Source organism: Mus pahari, chromosome 4 (genome assembly GCF_900095145.1).
Source record: "Mus pahari chromosome 4, PAHARI_EIJ_v1.1, whole genome shotgun sequence".
NCBI lineage: Eukaryota > Metazoa > Chordata > Mammalia > Rodentia > Muridae > Mus > Mus pahari.
In genome coordinates, this window is record NC_034593.1 from 87,809,288 (window position 1) to 87,824,350 (window position 15,063).

Below are 15,063 nucleotides of genomic sequence, written 5' to 3' on the forward strand. Positions count from 1 at the left end.
GACAAAGTAAGCTTCAGATGTAATTACCTCTGTGCCCTGAGCTTCAAGTTCAGGATGCTGCATGCTGGCTTATAAGATGCAAACTCAGAGTCTGGAGACAGGCCTGATCTTAACTGCCAGGCTGTCACTCAGGAGGCCCCAGAACATCCCCAGATTCTGCCTGACCCTCACTGATGGGTTCAGCAAGACTATCCCGTCCCACAGACATCCCAGAGCAAGGGCTCTAGCTCTCCTCTTCTTCTCTACCTTGGTGCAGGTTTGCAGGCTCTGCCTTTTCTGGGAAGCTCTGGCCAACAGGGATGGGGCTGAGACTGGCTTTGCCAGCACCATGATCCATCTGCTGTTCCAGTTGCAGCCGAAGACGGTTGTTCACCTGAATGCTCTGCTCCAACTGTCCTCTCAGAGCTCGAATCTCTGCCACCAGGCAGCTTAGCTCACCCGGGACTTGGTGACAGGAATCTAGGCTGAAAGCTGAAAGCAGAAGGGAGGGAACCTAATGGCACGAGCGTGCATTTCCATGTAATAGTCAGATATCACTCTTCTGCCAAGGGTCCCACTGGAGTCTCAGGGGCTTGGTCACACGTCTGTGAGCTACAGCTCTTCCCTAGGGAATACTATACCTTTGGTGCCTGTGGTCCTCTGTCCAGGGCTGAGGCCTTATTTGCTGTCCCCTTCCGAATTAGCATGGCTATTGCTGTCCTTTATCTCCCCAGTAGCACCTTGTCTCTTAATCTAGAAACATCTCTACATTTATCCAAAATTCTTCCCAGACTGGAGGTCTCCTAAGTCCTGACTCTAGTATGTTCCACAAACTCAGCATCTTAAAACTCTGCTTGCCCATGGAGCCATCTTCCTGGAAAGTAAACTCTGGTCTTGAATTTTAGGCTTTCTATGTGGCAGCAGCCTCCCTTCCCACTGCCCTCACTTCTCACTTCTCCTTTCTTTTGGTTTTGAGTCGGTTTCTCCTCTTGGGAAAGGGAGGCAGGGTAGATGCTGATGGTATGGGCTGTCGTGGTCTGTCCTTCAGCACAGGTAAGGGTCCTTTCAGATGGTGACAGCCCTAGGGTATTTCTTTATATAAACCATGCTATAATTTTGCTCCTGATTAAGTTGCTTTTTTTTTTTTATTTATTAAGTGGGTGAAGTGATCTTTCGGTCTGTCCTTAAGGGTACCCAGGCTTGATCTGCTCATGTCAACAGCGCCTCACCCTTGGACTTTGGCGAGAATGGGGGCCCTCATACCTTTCAAGGCCTTCTTGGGATTTTCACAGAGGGACTCGTAGATCTGGAGCTCTGACTGCAGGGACAGGGAGAGCTGCTGTTTCTCTTCGCACTGTTGTTGCAAGAGGGCCAGCTTGTGCTGCAGCCTGCCAAGGAGAGGCAAGGGTTTACTGAGCCATGTGGGAGAAACCTTTGCCTCAGTTGGCCTGGTAGGTCGACCTGGCCATCACATTCATTTAATAGAGTCTAGGGCAGGTAAAGTAAGTTAGCCTGAAGTTGGAGCATTAGCTCTGTGTGCAGGCAGCAGTGTGCACACTACAGGCCCCTCTCTGCCCTACAGTGCTCTCCGCGCTGACAGAAAGATACAGGGCTTCCACTGGGATAACAACTTGAAGTTTATGGAGAGAGTGATGTCATGCATCTAAAGGGAAGGGTGGGACTGTTCTCCTGCCAGTCTCTGACAGATGGAAACCTCTGTAATAGGATTTCATCTCTCTACTTCATAGCATAAAAAAGCTATTCTTAGCCGGGCGTGGTGGTGCATGCCTTTAATCCCAGCACTCGGGAGGCAGAGTAAGGTGGATTTCTGAGTTCAAGGCCAGCCTGGTCTACAAAGTGAGTTCCAGGACAGTCAGGACTATACAGAGAAACCCTATCTTGAAAAAACAAAAAAACAAAACAAAACAAAAAAGCTATTCTTTTTTTTTTTCTTTTTTTCAGTCTCAAATAGAGTCTTCCTTTTGCTCCAAGTAACCAGTGAGGCAGGAATAGGAAAGGAGGAACTGAGGTTCCCAAAGGAGGAAACTACTGATTTGTCAATATCCATTCTGCACTGAGAAGCAGGGCCACTGCGGATTAAGGCCCCGCCTACCTGGAGTTGTTTTCCTGGAGGGACAGCCTCTCCTCTTGGAACTGCACGATCTCATCCTGCTTCTCCTGCAAGTCTTCCAGGAGCTGCTGCCGCTCAGCCTTCTGCTGCTCCAGCTCCTTCTCCAGCTCCTGAAGCTGAGATCTGGAGGAGAGCAAAGCCTCCCGCAGGTGATCCATTTCCTGGGAGTGTCCTGATGAGTGAGCAGGACACGGGGGTATTTAATGTCATGGCCTAAAGCCCATGAGAAAGACAAACCCAAACACACACGAGGCTGAGGGAGGGAAGGTCCCTGTGGCCGGGCAGTCTGGCTTAGTGGACCCTACGCGCTAGGGATTGGGGGGCAGTGTGTTTCTGGTGTCTGACCCTCCACTGAAGAACACCTGCCCTTGCCCTTGGAGGAGACAGAGTGTTCCCGAAGCTCAGTGTTTTCTAGGTGTTCACGGGCAGCTGCTCAACTGTACACCTTCAGTCTTATCAAAGACCAGCACTGATTTCTTGTTTATGGCTTTTAGAATGTATTCTTTTCAGCATTTTGAAAATGTGGGCAGCTGGTGTTTTTCTAGTCAAAATTTCTTGAAGATGATCTATAGGGACTCTTTATATAAGGCCAGTCCTTGGGTATAACTGTGTTCATTTGGAACTCTTACTCTTTCCTGTCTGCGAGGCTGTCCTCCTCTGTCCCAGCATGCACTGGTAGATTAATTTCTCTGCCTTGCCTTCGTCCAGCAGTCTTGGTCATCCTCCAGCAAGGGCCCCACTTCTCATGTCTTTCTGAACCGACTTAGTACAAAAGAACTAAGGAGTTTCCTTAGATATAGTTCTTCTCATCTTTTGCCTCCACAAGGATTCTTTCATTCTGGACTTAATCCTTTCATATATCCTCTTAGTCTTTCAATGGCCGTTCAGTAGATTTTTGTAAATAAAAATCATTTGCTACTAGTTATACATTGATTTAATCAAGTCAACTAATACTATGTAATTTGCCTCCCAGGCCACATGGGCAATAATGCCCACTTATAGATGACCATTAAGTAGGGTTGGGAAAGTTCTAGAGGACATGGAACAATAGGAGGACCGCTGGGGAGCAGCCTGAAGAGGACTGTAGGGAAAGGCAGAGGAATGGCAGAACAGGATCCAGACAGCTGCCCAGAGCTCTACTTGTCCCAGGCTGTATGAGAGAATACAGACAGGCATGATCCCTGGTTTTATGGTTCCAATCAGCTGTGAGGGGGTGGATTCCAAACTGACAGGACAGGCACCATTATTGAATGTAGGCAGGCTTTCAAAAGGGATAAGCTTCCTAGAGCCATTCTGTCTTAGAACCTAGGAGCCTGAGGGCCAGGGTTAGGATCTCTTATGGCAGTGGTTCTCAACCTTCTTTAAAAAAAAAAAAATAAAGCCATCTCTTTCTTTTCTTTTCTTTTTCTTTTTCTAAAGATTTATTTATTTACTATATGTAAGTACACTGTAGCTGTCTTCAGACACTCCAGAAGAGGGCATTAGATCTTGTTACGGATGGTTGTGAGCCACCATGTGGTTGCTGGGATTTGAACTCTGGACCTTCAGAAGAGCAGTTGGGTGCTCTTACCCACTGAGCCATCTCACCAGCCCTGGTTCTCAACCTTCTTAATGCTGCAACCCTTTAATACAGTTCCTCATGTTGTGGTGATCCCCAAAACATAAAGTTATTTTTGTTTTTACTTCATAACTCTAATCTTGCTACTGTCGTGAATCATAACATAAACATCTGTGTTTTCTAAAGGTCTTAGGCAACCCCTGTGAAAGGGTCTTGAACCACAAGATGAGGACCACTGCCTTGGGGGGTAGCCCTTTGAAGACAGATTAGCAATGTAAATATTGGGCTGGTAAATTTGAGTTGCTGGTAACTAAGGCTTCTCTTTGCTTTTGGTGATTGCCCTGGCGGTGATTGCCCTGGCGAGGGTAGAGACGGTCCTAGGAGGAACTGTAAGTCTGGTTTTACACAACCTACCTCTGGAAGCATGGCTGAGCCGTGTCTGCAGGCTCTGGTTTTCTTCCCTTAGGGCTCTGTTCTCACTGTAGAGCTGAGGCATGGACTCCAGGCCCTGACTGTAGAAGTGAGAGGTGGAACCTGTCCCGGACAACACACACGTCCCATGTCACATCCCCTCAAAGATCTGCTGTCCCAACCCAGCAGCAAGCCCCGGCCCTCAAGACCTGGGATTAACTTGAGAGCAATGACTGAATGCTGCGTGGTGTGTGGTTTTCAGAGCATGCTGTGTGCACCCAGCACTTGCAGCCATTACATCATTGTAGGAAGCTTCTCCTCCCTAACTAGCCGGGGCCTGCTGTGTGGAAGGAGCAATTGCATGTACAAAGAGTGACATCCAAATGACAACATCTTATGGGGTGGGGAGATAGGGACTAATGGGCTCTTGAGTGAAGTGGGTGGGGGGTAGGTCTTCATAGATCTGCCTCTACTGGTTACCAAGCACAAGGACACAGTGAGGCGGCCAGCTGCATATAAACAGATTAGGGATGAGAGGCCAGACCTTTGCCTGAGGAAAGTCAGTCTCTGAGCTCAGAGTGCACAGCAGAAATAATGGCTCCCCATAACCCCCCCCCACACACACACACACTCTTGCCCGACTGTGACAATCAAGTAAAGAATGTTGGACTAATTAGAAAAGCGTGAGGCTCTGCCTAGTGGCCTTGCCTTCGGGCAGGCCAGAGACTGGGCCTTGCCTACCGTTTTCTCGGGCAGTGGAGCTGAGCCTGTGCTGCAGCTGCTCCCGTAGCCGGTCATTGACACATATGGACTCCTCCAGGCGCTGGCGCAGGTTCCGGATCTCACCTAAATGCTCTTCCAACAGGTCAGCGCCTGCAGCCATCGTCCCAGGACAGGGCAGAAGCAGGAGACACAAGGCTGGTTACTAGGGTGAGGTGAGCTCTGCCAGTGGACAACCCAGCTTGCCCCCAACCCAGTCTTCCTTTTGCCCACAGTGTCCTTTCACACAGTCAATCGGCTCCACTTAGTGACACGGGAGCTTCATGACCACAGGGTGGTCCCTTGCTAAGGAAAGCCCACGGGCCTCCATTCTCGGGCGAAAGGGAGATTCAAACCACTGAGAAAATAACTGACAGATCTAACGGAGCCCAACTGCCACCTGGAAAGGCAGATCCACCTCTCGGGTGTGGTTTTGGGGGTGAAAGGGGAGGCCTTACTGCCTTTTTTCCAATCCCTTTTCCTGATAAGCTACTCAATAGGGTTTTGTTGTTGTTGTTGTTTTGTTTTGTTTTTATAGCAAAATCCATCCTTTCCCACCTAGAGAGAAGACCTAAGGTAAAAACCACATGCCGTCAACCTCCCAAGCGTAGCTAAGGGCTGATGCGCGATGCTTTACATGTCACTTTTAGTCAGGCAGGAAGAAGGAATCCCCTGCATGGTTCTAGGACCCCGAAGGACCCAGGAGAGGCAGCACTGCTAGGTTACAAGTTGACTGGCTCACTAACGGCTTTCTCTTGGAAATTCAGTTTCTCGCTGTTGGGACCCAGCTGCATCGTGCTTCTTGCCTTAGTTACACCCTTCTACCTGCTATGACTGGATTTTGTGCATAGAGCACGTTTGAGGGGTAGAGTCGTTGTATCCTTTCTATGTATTTCCTGACTGAGGAGAGAAAGTCCCAGCTCTGTACCTTACCTGTGGGTTTGGAGTTAAGCTGGTACATCGAGGAGCCTGAGGACAGCTCCCCAGAGACGCTCCCTTTCTGAGGCCTCATCAGGTCCCACTGGCCACTGCTACCCAGGTATCCAGGCTCCAGGATTCGTCCCAGCTCTATGGTGCCCCTTGTCGGAGAGTGGGGCTGAGCAGGGTTGACGTAGTGGGGAGAGCTAGCTTCTGTATGGTTGCTGAGCAGCGTGGATGTGGAGGCGGGAGGGGCGGTGCTAACACCTGGGCAGATAGAAATACAATGAGAGAGGCTATCAGCGGCCAAGAGCGGTAAGGGCATCAAGATGTCTGAGAATGGAGACTACGGGTGGACATGGGGTCGGGAGAGGTTAGTACCCCAGTTCATCACAAAATATCGGTTAGATGAAGACTCAAAGCCTCAAGCCTGACTTTCACTCTTGGCATTTCCGAGCAGGAGACACCTAGAGGAGGGTCTGAAAAGCCCAGGGGCTCCTCCACTCCTCGGTCCTACTGTTATTCCTCATGATTGAATCCAGAAAAGTTCTGGAAGTAGGAGACATCCCATAGTTAGGGATAAAGAATGTGATGGGCTATCTCACTGGGCACACCCACAAGTGGTAGCATCTGTTTGCCTTTGCCCAACGCTAACCAGTCGGTCTTTCCAAGCCTCCTTCAGGGAGACAGGGAGGGGATATGACCTTTCCAGATTGAAGAACTCTTTGTTCACGTTGGAAAACCCCCTGTATAAGAAAAGTTGTGATCTGGATCCCCTCCACAGTCATCAAACCTTAAAGCAATGGCTCTCAACCTGTAGGTTGCAACCCGTTTGGGGATGACTGACCCTTTCCCAAGGGTTGCATATCAGATATTTGTAGTATGATTCATAACAGCAGCAAAATTACAGTTATGGAGTAGCAACAAAATAATTTTATGGTTGGGGGGTCACAGCGTGTATTAGGAAGGATAAAGACCATCGACTTAACGAACCATCAAACATATCCTAAGGAGGGCATCGGGACCTCCTCTTCCCTAGGACAATGCTTTCAAAGACTATGAAAACGAGGCCTCTCATTGAACACTGTAAGCAGAGGCAGGTGATGTCCTTTATAGCCTGTTTCTGATCTATCTAGGGAGTGTCTGAAAGGAGGGTCCCTATGTTTAGATTACTACTTCTGTTTTTTTTTTTTTTTAAGCCAAGAATAGGGAAGGAGTGTTGGGGGGATGTAAAGGGATGCACGGGGCCATAGTTCAGACAGTGTGGAAGGCTGATTTCTTCCAATAATTATCAACACAGGCAAAGTAGACAGGCAGCTCCCTCTAAGCAAACAGGAATGAGGCCATCCATCATTTCCTCCAAGCATATCAGACTCTGGGCAAGGATTGGTACAACTACAACTGCTACTGACAGATTTTCATCCTCAGAACTAGTTCTCACATTGGACTATCTGCTAGAATCACCTAAGGTAAACACACACACACACACACACACACACTTGGGCTACCACAGATAGGTGTAAGATGCCCGTTGAGCACTGGACATTTAGGAAAGTCATCTCAGGAGATTTTAACAGGCTGTAACTTTGAGAAGTATTGTGCTTGGCCTTTCCTTCTCCTGTTATTCTAGTCACTCATTAGGCTTAAAGCAGAGGAGACTAAGGATTTCAGCATTTATACTTTTTAGTGGGGACTTAACAAAGATATGATTTCCTATTCCTTTCATACCTGATGCTACCTTAGCCCTAAACAAGGCAAGGACCAAGAGAGGCTTTAAGTCCATTGGTACCAGTGATTGGTATCTTTGTGATCCAGTTTCCTCCGGTTACACATCCAGAGCCTCTGCCTTATAGCATGCAAAGACATCATATCAGGAGCTCTCGGCCCCCCACACACACCTGGGAAGCTACCATGTACTAGTGTCTACATGGAAAAGTGATTCACAATAGACAGTGAGCACTGGGCGATGGTCCCTCAAAGAGAACCATGCCTACAGATGGGAAAAGGAAGGGCTACAGTAATTCTTTACAAAGGCTGGGCTCATCTGAACCAACATCAAGAGCCTGAGACTATAACTCCAACCCACGATGCACAGGGTTTTCCTTCCGTTTTTTTGCTTTCCACAAAGATCTGTTGACAGTCATAAAAAGGTACAGAAAAGGGGGGTGGAGAGAAGGAAAGAGAAGCCAAAAAATGTTTATGTCATCTCAACACAAGACATACTTGTTGGTGTCAGAACTGCTAAAGAACAGTCTTTGGTCATAAGTCCTAGACCATTAGCTGGTCTCTAAAGAGAAAGAGAACTTGGCTCTAAAGAATGGCCAGAGTGTTTCCACTGGGCTCAGCCCATTGCCTAAGCATCGGGGCATCTAAACTACCCTAGTGCAAAGGTATGGGGGAAATCACACCGGAGGAGCAGAAGACAGGCTCCAAAGCCATCTCTCATCTCTCCCACTAGGCCATTACCTTGAGTCTTTGCTGCCTGCTCTAACTCCATGCACTGCACAGGACTCTTGGGAGGCACAGGCAAGACTATAGTAGTGTTGGGTAAGCTCTACACTGATGTTCTGGAGAAATGGTGGTTTGAGAAGATTTACACCCTAAGATTTCATAGCCAACAGAATTGCCAATGTTTCCTGAAAACTTGGTATGGTCTCATGGATTCTGTAAATCAAGCTGGGTGTGCATTAAACAAACTATCCATTTTGGGGGTTGACAAAAACAAAAACAAACACAAACACAAACAAACAAATAAACAAAAAAACCCAAGCTGATCCAAGCTCCATGAGAGGCTTTGCAGATTTAAACTCCAGGCTGTGATCTGCGGTCAGTAAATACCGCAGGTGTGGAGACTCACCGCAGGTGTGGAGACTCACCCCAGGTGTGGAGACTCACCCTAGGTGTGGAGACTCTGTTCTTGCTCACTCAGGCTCTGTCACAGGCACAGAATGTGACTTGAGCATAATCGCCAAACTCTTTCTAGTTGTTTTTAAAAATCATTCTTTTTTTCTACACCTAAAATGATCATGTGCATCATCTTACAATGAAGCGTCAGTGCACACACCCAGCAGATCCCCTTTCTATGAACTCTGCAGTCCCTTTGAATTCACCACCTGTGGAGTCAGAGGACAGAATTCACAACTGCCACAGCCTGCGTTTATAAGTCTATCCATTTATGTGTCTCATGTCCTTTTGGGGGGTAAAATGAACCTTGAACGACAAGAAAAGATGCTCTACCCAGCTCTCCTTCTGAATCTTGACACCACCCTATGTATGTATATTATGCCGATGATGTTGGGCACTTAATTAAGAGCAGTCTGCAGCAAGAGATATGACAGTCTCCAAAAGCAGTCAGTAAATGTGGTCATAGCTTTAACATATGTCACCCCACAAGGGCAAAGCATAACTTCTTTATCCCACCTGCCAATAAGGACTTCCCAGCCTACCAGGGATGCACACTAACATATAGTCTTGGGCCAACTCTGTTAGCAGTCTGTGAGTGCCAGGTTTCTGAATACCTCCCGTAGCTGATGTGCACACCCCAGAGACAAGAGCAGATGCATTTCAGACAAGAAGCAAGCAAGCTTTCCCTCCATCTGCCGCCTGTGACCCGCGCCTCGTTTTTCCCTTTGCCACCATCACGCCAAAGCCATGCAGAGCAGCCGAGAGTGGGCCGCCACTCATAAGCACACCAAGGCAACAACGGTGCTCACTTTCTCCCAGCTGCTTCTGCAGCATCTGCAGCTCTTGTTGAGCCTCAGCCAAGGACACCACCGGTGTCTCACAGCAACCAAGAAGGGGAGGCCCAGAGGGGCTGAAAGGCACGAAGCTGGGCAGAGTGGAGTGCATTGGTGTCTGGGAAAGGCTAGCCGGCTTGTGTATGGAGTTAAAGTGAAAGCCTAGAAAGAAAGAGTGAGGGAGAGAGGAGATGTCATTAGAGAGAAAGCAAGAGAAAAGCAGAGACGGTCGACCATTCTCTGATCAGACGTGGGCCCGTCATGTGGCCACACTTGCTAAGCCAGCAAGGCCAAGTTACTCCTAAGAAGCAGCCTTGTAGGTCTCTCCTCCTTATTTATCCCTTGGCCAGGCTCACCTGCATATGTAGCCTTTGTCCCACATGGAGACGGTTGGCTACAGAGGCAAGGTGGCATAACTCATCCCTACCAAACATCAGGATGGCTCTGCTTATTTCCTCAAAGGCCCCCGTGGTGCTGGTCCAAGGATGTGCCGGCCCTTGTCTCTGGGAAAAGACTATCCACCCCACTCACTGAGAACTATTGCTTTGTTTTGTTTTGTTTGTTTTCTTGGAACTGCACCAGGATCATCCTGGGGAGGGCAGACTAGACCAGGCATTACTATTCGGTATACTCTGGGAACACACTTTAGAACTCTAAAGCAGTGTGTTCACTCATAAGATGAGAAACAGCCATGGGGGCACGGATGAGTTAATGGCCTGCAAAGCTGTCTGAGAGAACTAATTAATATTTTTATCAGCTTATATTCATTGAGTAGGGGGTAGGCTGCATTGTGACATGTCTGTACATGTGTGTGATATACTATGATCATATTCTCCCAGGAGGGTACTTACAGTCTTGTTTGCCCTCCTTCTTCCCAGCCCCCTTCTGCAAAGGTTCCACCCTCCTTTTTCTCCTTTTCTTTCTGCCCCTTCCTTTGACAAGATCTTACTATGCAGTATAGACTAGCCTCAAGTCACCATGCTACTCCTAAGTGTATCACAACTCTCAGTGCACACAGACCTGCCTTAGTGTAGAACAGTAGTAGAGTGATAAACCCTGGGAGTGGAGCCCAGAAGTTAAAAAACAAAACAAAACAAAACAAAACACAATGTTTCCCTTAGAATCCATGTGGTACATGGGCAGCCAAATCTGTAGAAACATTGTGGAAAAAAAAAATCTAATGTTTTAATCTGTTTTCTCTTCCCATTGAGGAGCAGGGCAGAAATCAAGACTATCTTGAGGAGGAGGCCTTATGTACAAGACATGATGACATCTACAATACATCATTGATTCCATGGTGCTGATGCTGCATCAGTGATACTGCACACAGCCAAACAGCATTTGTAGAGACACAGCCCAGGGATCTTTTATGAAGGCATTGACCATAGGCTCCCTTTGAGCTGAAAGCATTTAAGCAGGTTGTCTGTGCTAGCAGATGTCTTGGTCCAGCTGCTGCTCGCTCAGACCCAGAAGCCCAGAGCCCAGGCGCAGGTATATAGACGCCTCGCTTAAGACTGTGGTTGCCCTCGGGAAGGGTGAAGGTGGCAGAAAAAAGGGCCATGCTTTTCTGGGACTCAGACCTCATTACACACTACATGAAGGTACACAGCCATGGAGGAAGGCAGGAAGCAGGGACTGGCCTTTCTCTGCCATCTCTGAAGCAGAACTGTGAGCCATCGATGAGACGTCTGACAGCTATGCTGAGACGTGAAAGTGAATGTTTTCCTTTCACCGTCGCCAAAATACATACATACCATCCACAAAGCCATCACTGGTGATAAAAGACAAGCAGCACTGAACTCTGAAGTTAGCTGCATCACCCATGGAAGAAGCACTGGGCTGGATAAGTAGGTAGTATGCACGGGACAGTAGATGTTTCTTTCTGTTCTTTGGCTATTGTAACCCTATAAAAAATGTTGACCTCTGCTCCCCAGGGTGAGTGAGAGAAACAAAGGTGCTTATTTAAAAAGCCAGCTATTAGTCAAAACCAGTCCATAGATCAAAGCTTATTGCAGGTGTCTTACTTTCTAATTTTTAAAAAACAGACACAGATGTTAAATGAGAATGGCCTCCTGATTTGGGTAGAACATGATAGATTTTTGGCTTCCAGCACTTTCCATCCTTCTCCCTGAAGGAAACCAAGCAGGCATCTGAGAGAGAGATGATGCTACTGTCCCACTGGCTTTTGCATACCTGGATGGGCCTGGCTGGCCTCCTTAGGGGGATTCTGGGGAGTTGGCAAGCTGATGGGGCTGCTGCTGGACTCGCCCTTAAGCCCCTGAGATGCACTGGCTGCTGATGGGTTAGAAGACAACACAGGAGAATGACTCGAAAGATGGATGGAGTCTACAAAGCCCGTGAAGGAAAGAAAATGTTTGGTGTTCTACAGAGATCTGGAGCCCAGGCCTTGTAGCATCCAGGGTACCAGGGCCCGAGGCTGGCTGTCATGGAAGGCCCCAGGGACAGGGACCTATTGCAGTATTTATTTTCAAGCTTTCAGATAGCTCCTTCAGTAAGAGAACTGCCCTTGGGGGACAGAGGGAGTTGAGAACCTGGAAATTCTGAGGGAGCTCCTGTGGCAGAGACTCTGGGAACCCACAGATTCTCAGGGGCCACTGTGCAGAAACTAGGGACATAGGGTGCTCCATCTCAAAGAAGGAGGTCTAGCAGACAGAATCAATGAGAAGTAAAGGTTGGCCACCATCTTCTCACTTGGAATTACATGTCCTCATGTGCCTGGTGGCAGGACTCAGAGTGACAGATACTGGTAGAGTCAGGGACAGAGCAAGGATCTAAACCCTGGGGAGCCTGTGCTTGGGACTTGGTTCCAGAGCCATGTTGCATTCAGCCTGCTACACACCAAAGTGGACTATAAGGCCTGGATCCCAAGGTCTCCTCTCGGTCTAGACAGAGAAGGTACCACTCCGACGGTGGAGGCTACCTGAGTGACTGGGTGAGGGTTTCTTCTCTTCATAGTGTGTGTACTCGCTGGCTACGTCCATGTCAGAGCAGGCTTCTATGTCATCCGACAGGAAGGATGTGCTGCTGGCGGAGCGGTGGGAGTCAGACACGGCATGGCTGCTTGGGGGTGAGGGAGACTGGGCATCCAGCTTGGCCTGCAGGACCTCAATCACTTTCTCTTTCTCCTGTAGTTCCCTGCTGAGCCTGGTGGGGAAGGAACCGGCCACAGATGAAGCCAAGGTAACCCAGGCTAGTCGTCACTAAAGCCCACAGGGAAATCCACGTAAGCCAAGGGCACCATTCTGGGCATGGAGGGGACGTGTGCCATAAACAGCTAGATGGCAGTAGCTATGCAGTAGACAGGCCACATGCTGAGCACCAGCAAGGGCACAGCCAGTCCTTTAAGGTGTGGCAGTCTGAGGACTATTAGCATCTCCAACACTTGTAAAAATCAAAGGGAGCCTTGAAAAATGTGGAACAAAATATTGTCACAGCATCAGAAACTAGGACAAGTGGCGTCAGCTGGTTGGTTCAAGTGTAGGCCCTTTGTGTGCCACTGACAGATGAGAAACAAAAAAGAAAAGCCACAAATGCCATGTCCCTTACTGCAGGCATTTTGAGCAGGACTTACAGGGTCTGAGGCACCATCATGACACAAAGAGCTCAGAGCAGTGGCCACAAATGACCCCGAGCCAGTGTGTGCATGAGCACTACAAACTGACTATTTTCCCTGAGGGACTACGGCCTTCCAGTGATCTACGCCATCTGGGTCTCTTTCTCTATATACTCTCACGGGATTCTTCTTTCTCCAAGAATACCGAGGGACTACTAAGCTAGCTGTCAATAAAACCTAGGGCAGGCCAACCTTGCAGGAAAGTCCTGGGGTGGGGAGCAGGGAGGGAAGTGGACTCTTGATACACACATGGTTCAGCTGTCGATCAGACTGCTTCTAGCTTACCATGCCTGAAACATCACTGCAGCAAAAAACATCGTATCAAAAGAAAAGAATTTGGAAGCAAGCCAGTGAGTGTTCAATGAACTCCTGCATTAATCTCGTCCACTTCCCCGCCTCATCTGTGAGCCTGGGGTTACCCTGACTGGATCCCTTTTACAGACTGCCTTCAGAATTACCTGAGGGCCAGTGGCTCAAGTCCAGCTTCTTCTTTTTCACTTTTGTGATCCTCTGAAAATCAAATTTGAAAAGTAACAAGTTAAATGAATGCCACATCATACCTTGGAAAGCACAGGTCCCACTAGGACACAGAACAGCTATTATGCCACACATAGGTTCAGGAAAGTTACTTTGAGTGTTCAAACTATGTCTCTGTGTATGCACATGTATACATATACATATGTATATGTGTGTGCATGTATGTGTCATGTGTGCATATGCATGTGTATGTGTACATGTAGGGTTAGGGTAAAAATGTAGTTTGTGTGTCCTTGTACATGTGCACATGTGTTCATGTGTGTGTATATACGTGTGAGAGTGTGCATGCTTGTTGAGGCCGGGAGACAACCTTGGGTCTTATTGCTCAGAGGAGCCATTCACCACTTTTCCCATCTTTTTTTGAGACAGTCCCTCACTGAACTTGGACTCACCAACTAAGCAAGTCTGTCTGGCCAGCAAGCCCAGGGGACCCATCTGTCCCTGGCTCTTCGGGGCTATGGCAATGAGTGTGTTGCCATGTACAGGTTGTGTATGTAGATTCTGGGGACTGAACCCAGGTCTTCTTGATTGCCAGACCAGCACTTTAGTAACCCAGCTACTTCTCCAGCCCTGAGTTATGTCCTTTTCATCAGCACAAATTAACAATTCAAAACGATGGACTTCATCGTAAGCCTTGCACAGGCGTACAGAAGGCCTGTGATCATAAAGGGCTCTGTTGCCCACTTACCCCCACCCCTCCTGCTGGGCGCTTCTCTCTAAGCTTGGCCTCCCTCTGTCATGCTTGCCATTACTAATAGTTTTAGATTGTCTTCTGACTCCACTTGTGAGGGAACACCCATAACACTTCTTTAGCGTGGTGAGCAGGTAGCTCACCTAATCTCACCAGGGAGGCACTCCCTGACAAGGAGGTCACAACCATGACTTCATATGTCTAAATCGGGGCTAAAACCTGAATGTATTTTTTCTCACTGATCACAAGATACTTCCCCAGCTGTTCTCTGGGATTTTTCAGCCTCCACATTCTGTGGCAGACTGACTCCCATATATAAGGGCATGTGACCGTAAACTCATATCAACCTATCTGAGACGACAATCCCTTTTCCTGTAGGTCGACCCAAACTCCCAATTCTCTACCTCAGCCTCCTGAGTCCTGGGATTTTGGAGTGTGCCAGTATACGTGGCAGTACAGCTGTAACTGCCATTCTTGGTGCTGCTCACCAGAGTCCTATATCAGAAGTGGCCCTCAAGACATGAAGGGAGCTGGGCGGTGGTGGCGCACGCCTTTAATCCAAGCACTTGAGAGGCAGAGGCAGGCTGATTTCTGAGTTCGAGGCCAGCCTGGTCTACAGAGTGAATTCCAGGACTGCCAGGGCTACACAGAGAAACCCTGTCTCAGGAAAACAAAACAAAACACATGAAGGCCACCTGGACTGTAGAA

At 48.3% G+C, this 15,063-nt stretch overlaps 1 protein-coding gene across 20 annotated transcripts in view; it reads right to left on the reverse strand.

The window, feature by feature from the left end:
* LOC110320361 (myomegalin) overlaps window positions 1–15,063 on the reverse strand; it is a 196,246-nt gene that overhangs the window by 6,938 nt on the left and 174,245 nt on the right. For 14 of the 20 annotated variants that reach the window (XR_003843679.1, XR_003843680.1, XM_029537270.1 and 11 more), the window contains 10 exons: window positions 13,586–13,637; window positions 12,435–12,658; window positions 11,687–11,839; window positions 9,470–9,655; window positions 5,772–6,023; window positions 4,821–4,952; window positions 4,083–4,202; window positions 2,093–2,282; window positions 1,243–1,367; window positions 247–471 (listed from right to left, as the gene is read on the reverse strand). Coding sequence is in view for 18 of the 20 variants with exons in the window: in XM_029537270.1 (XP_029393130.1) it covers window positions 247–471; window positions 1,243–1,367; window positions 2,093–2,282; window positions 4,083–4,202; window positions 4,821–4,952; window positions 5,772–6,023; window positions 9,470–9,655; window positions 11,687–11,839; window positions 12,435–12,658; window positions 13,586–13,637 (1,659 nt within the window). In the remaining 2 variants the exon portion in view is untranslated. The remainder of the gene's footprint in view (window positions 1–246; window positions 472–1,242; window positions 1,368–2,092; window positions 2,283–4,082; window positions 4,203–4,820; window positions 4,953–5,771; window positions 6,024–9,469; window positions 9,656–11,686; window positions 11,840–12,434; window positions 12,659–13,585; window positions 13,638–15,063) is intronic. The other 6 variants (XM_021196322.2, XM_029537262.1, XM_021196324.2 and 3 more) reach the window with 4 other exon arrangements.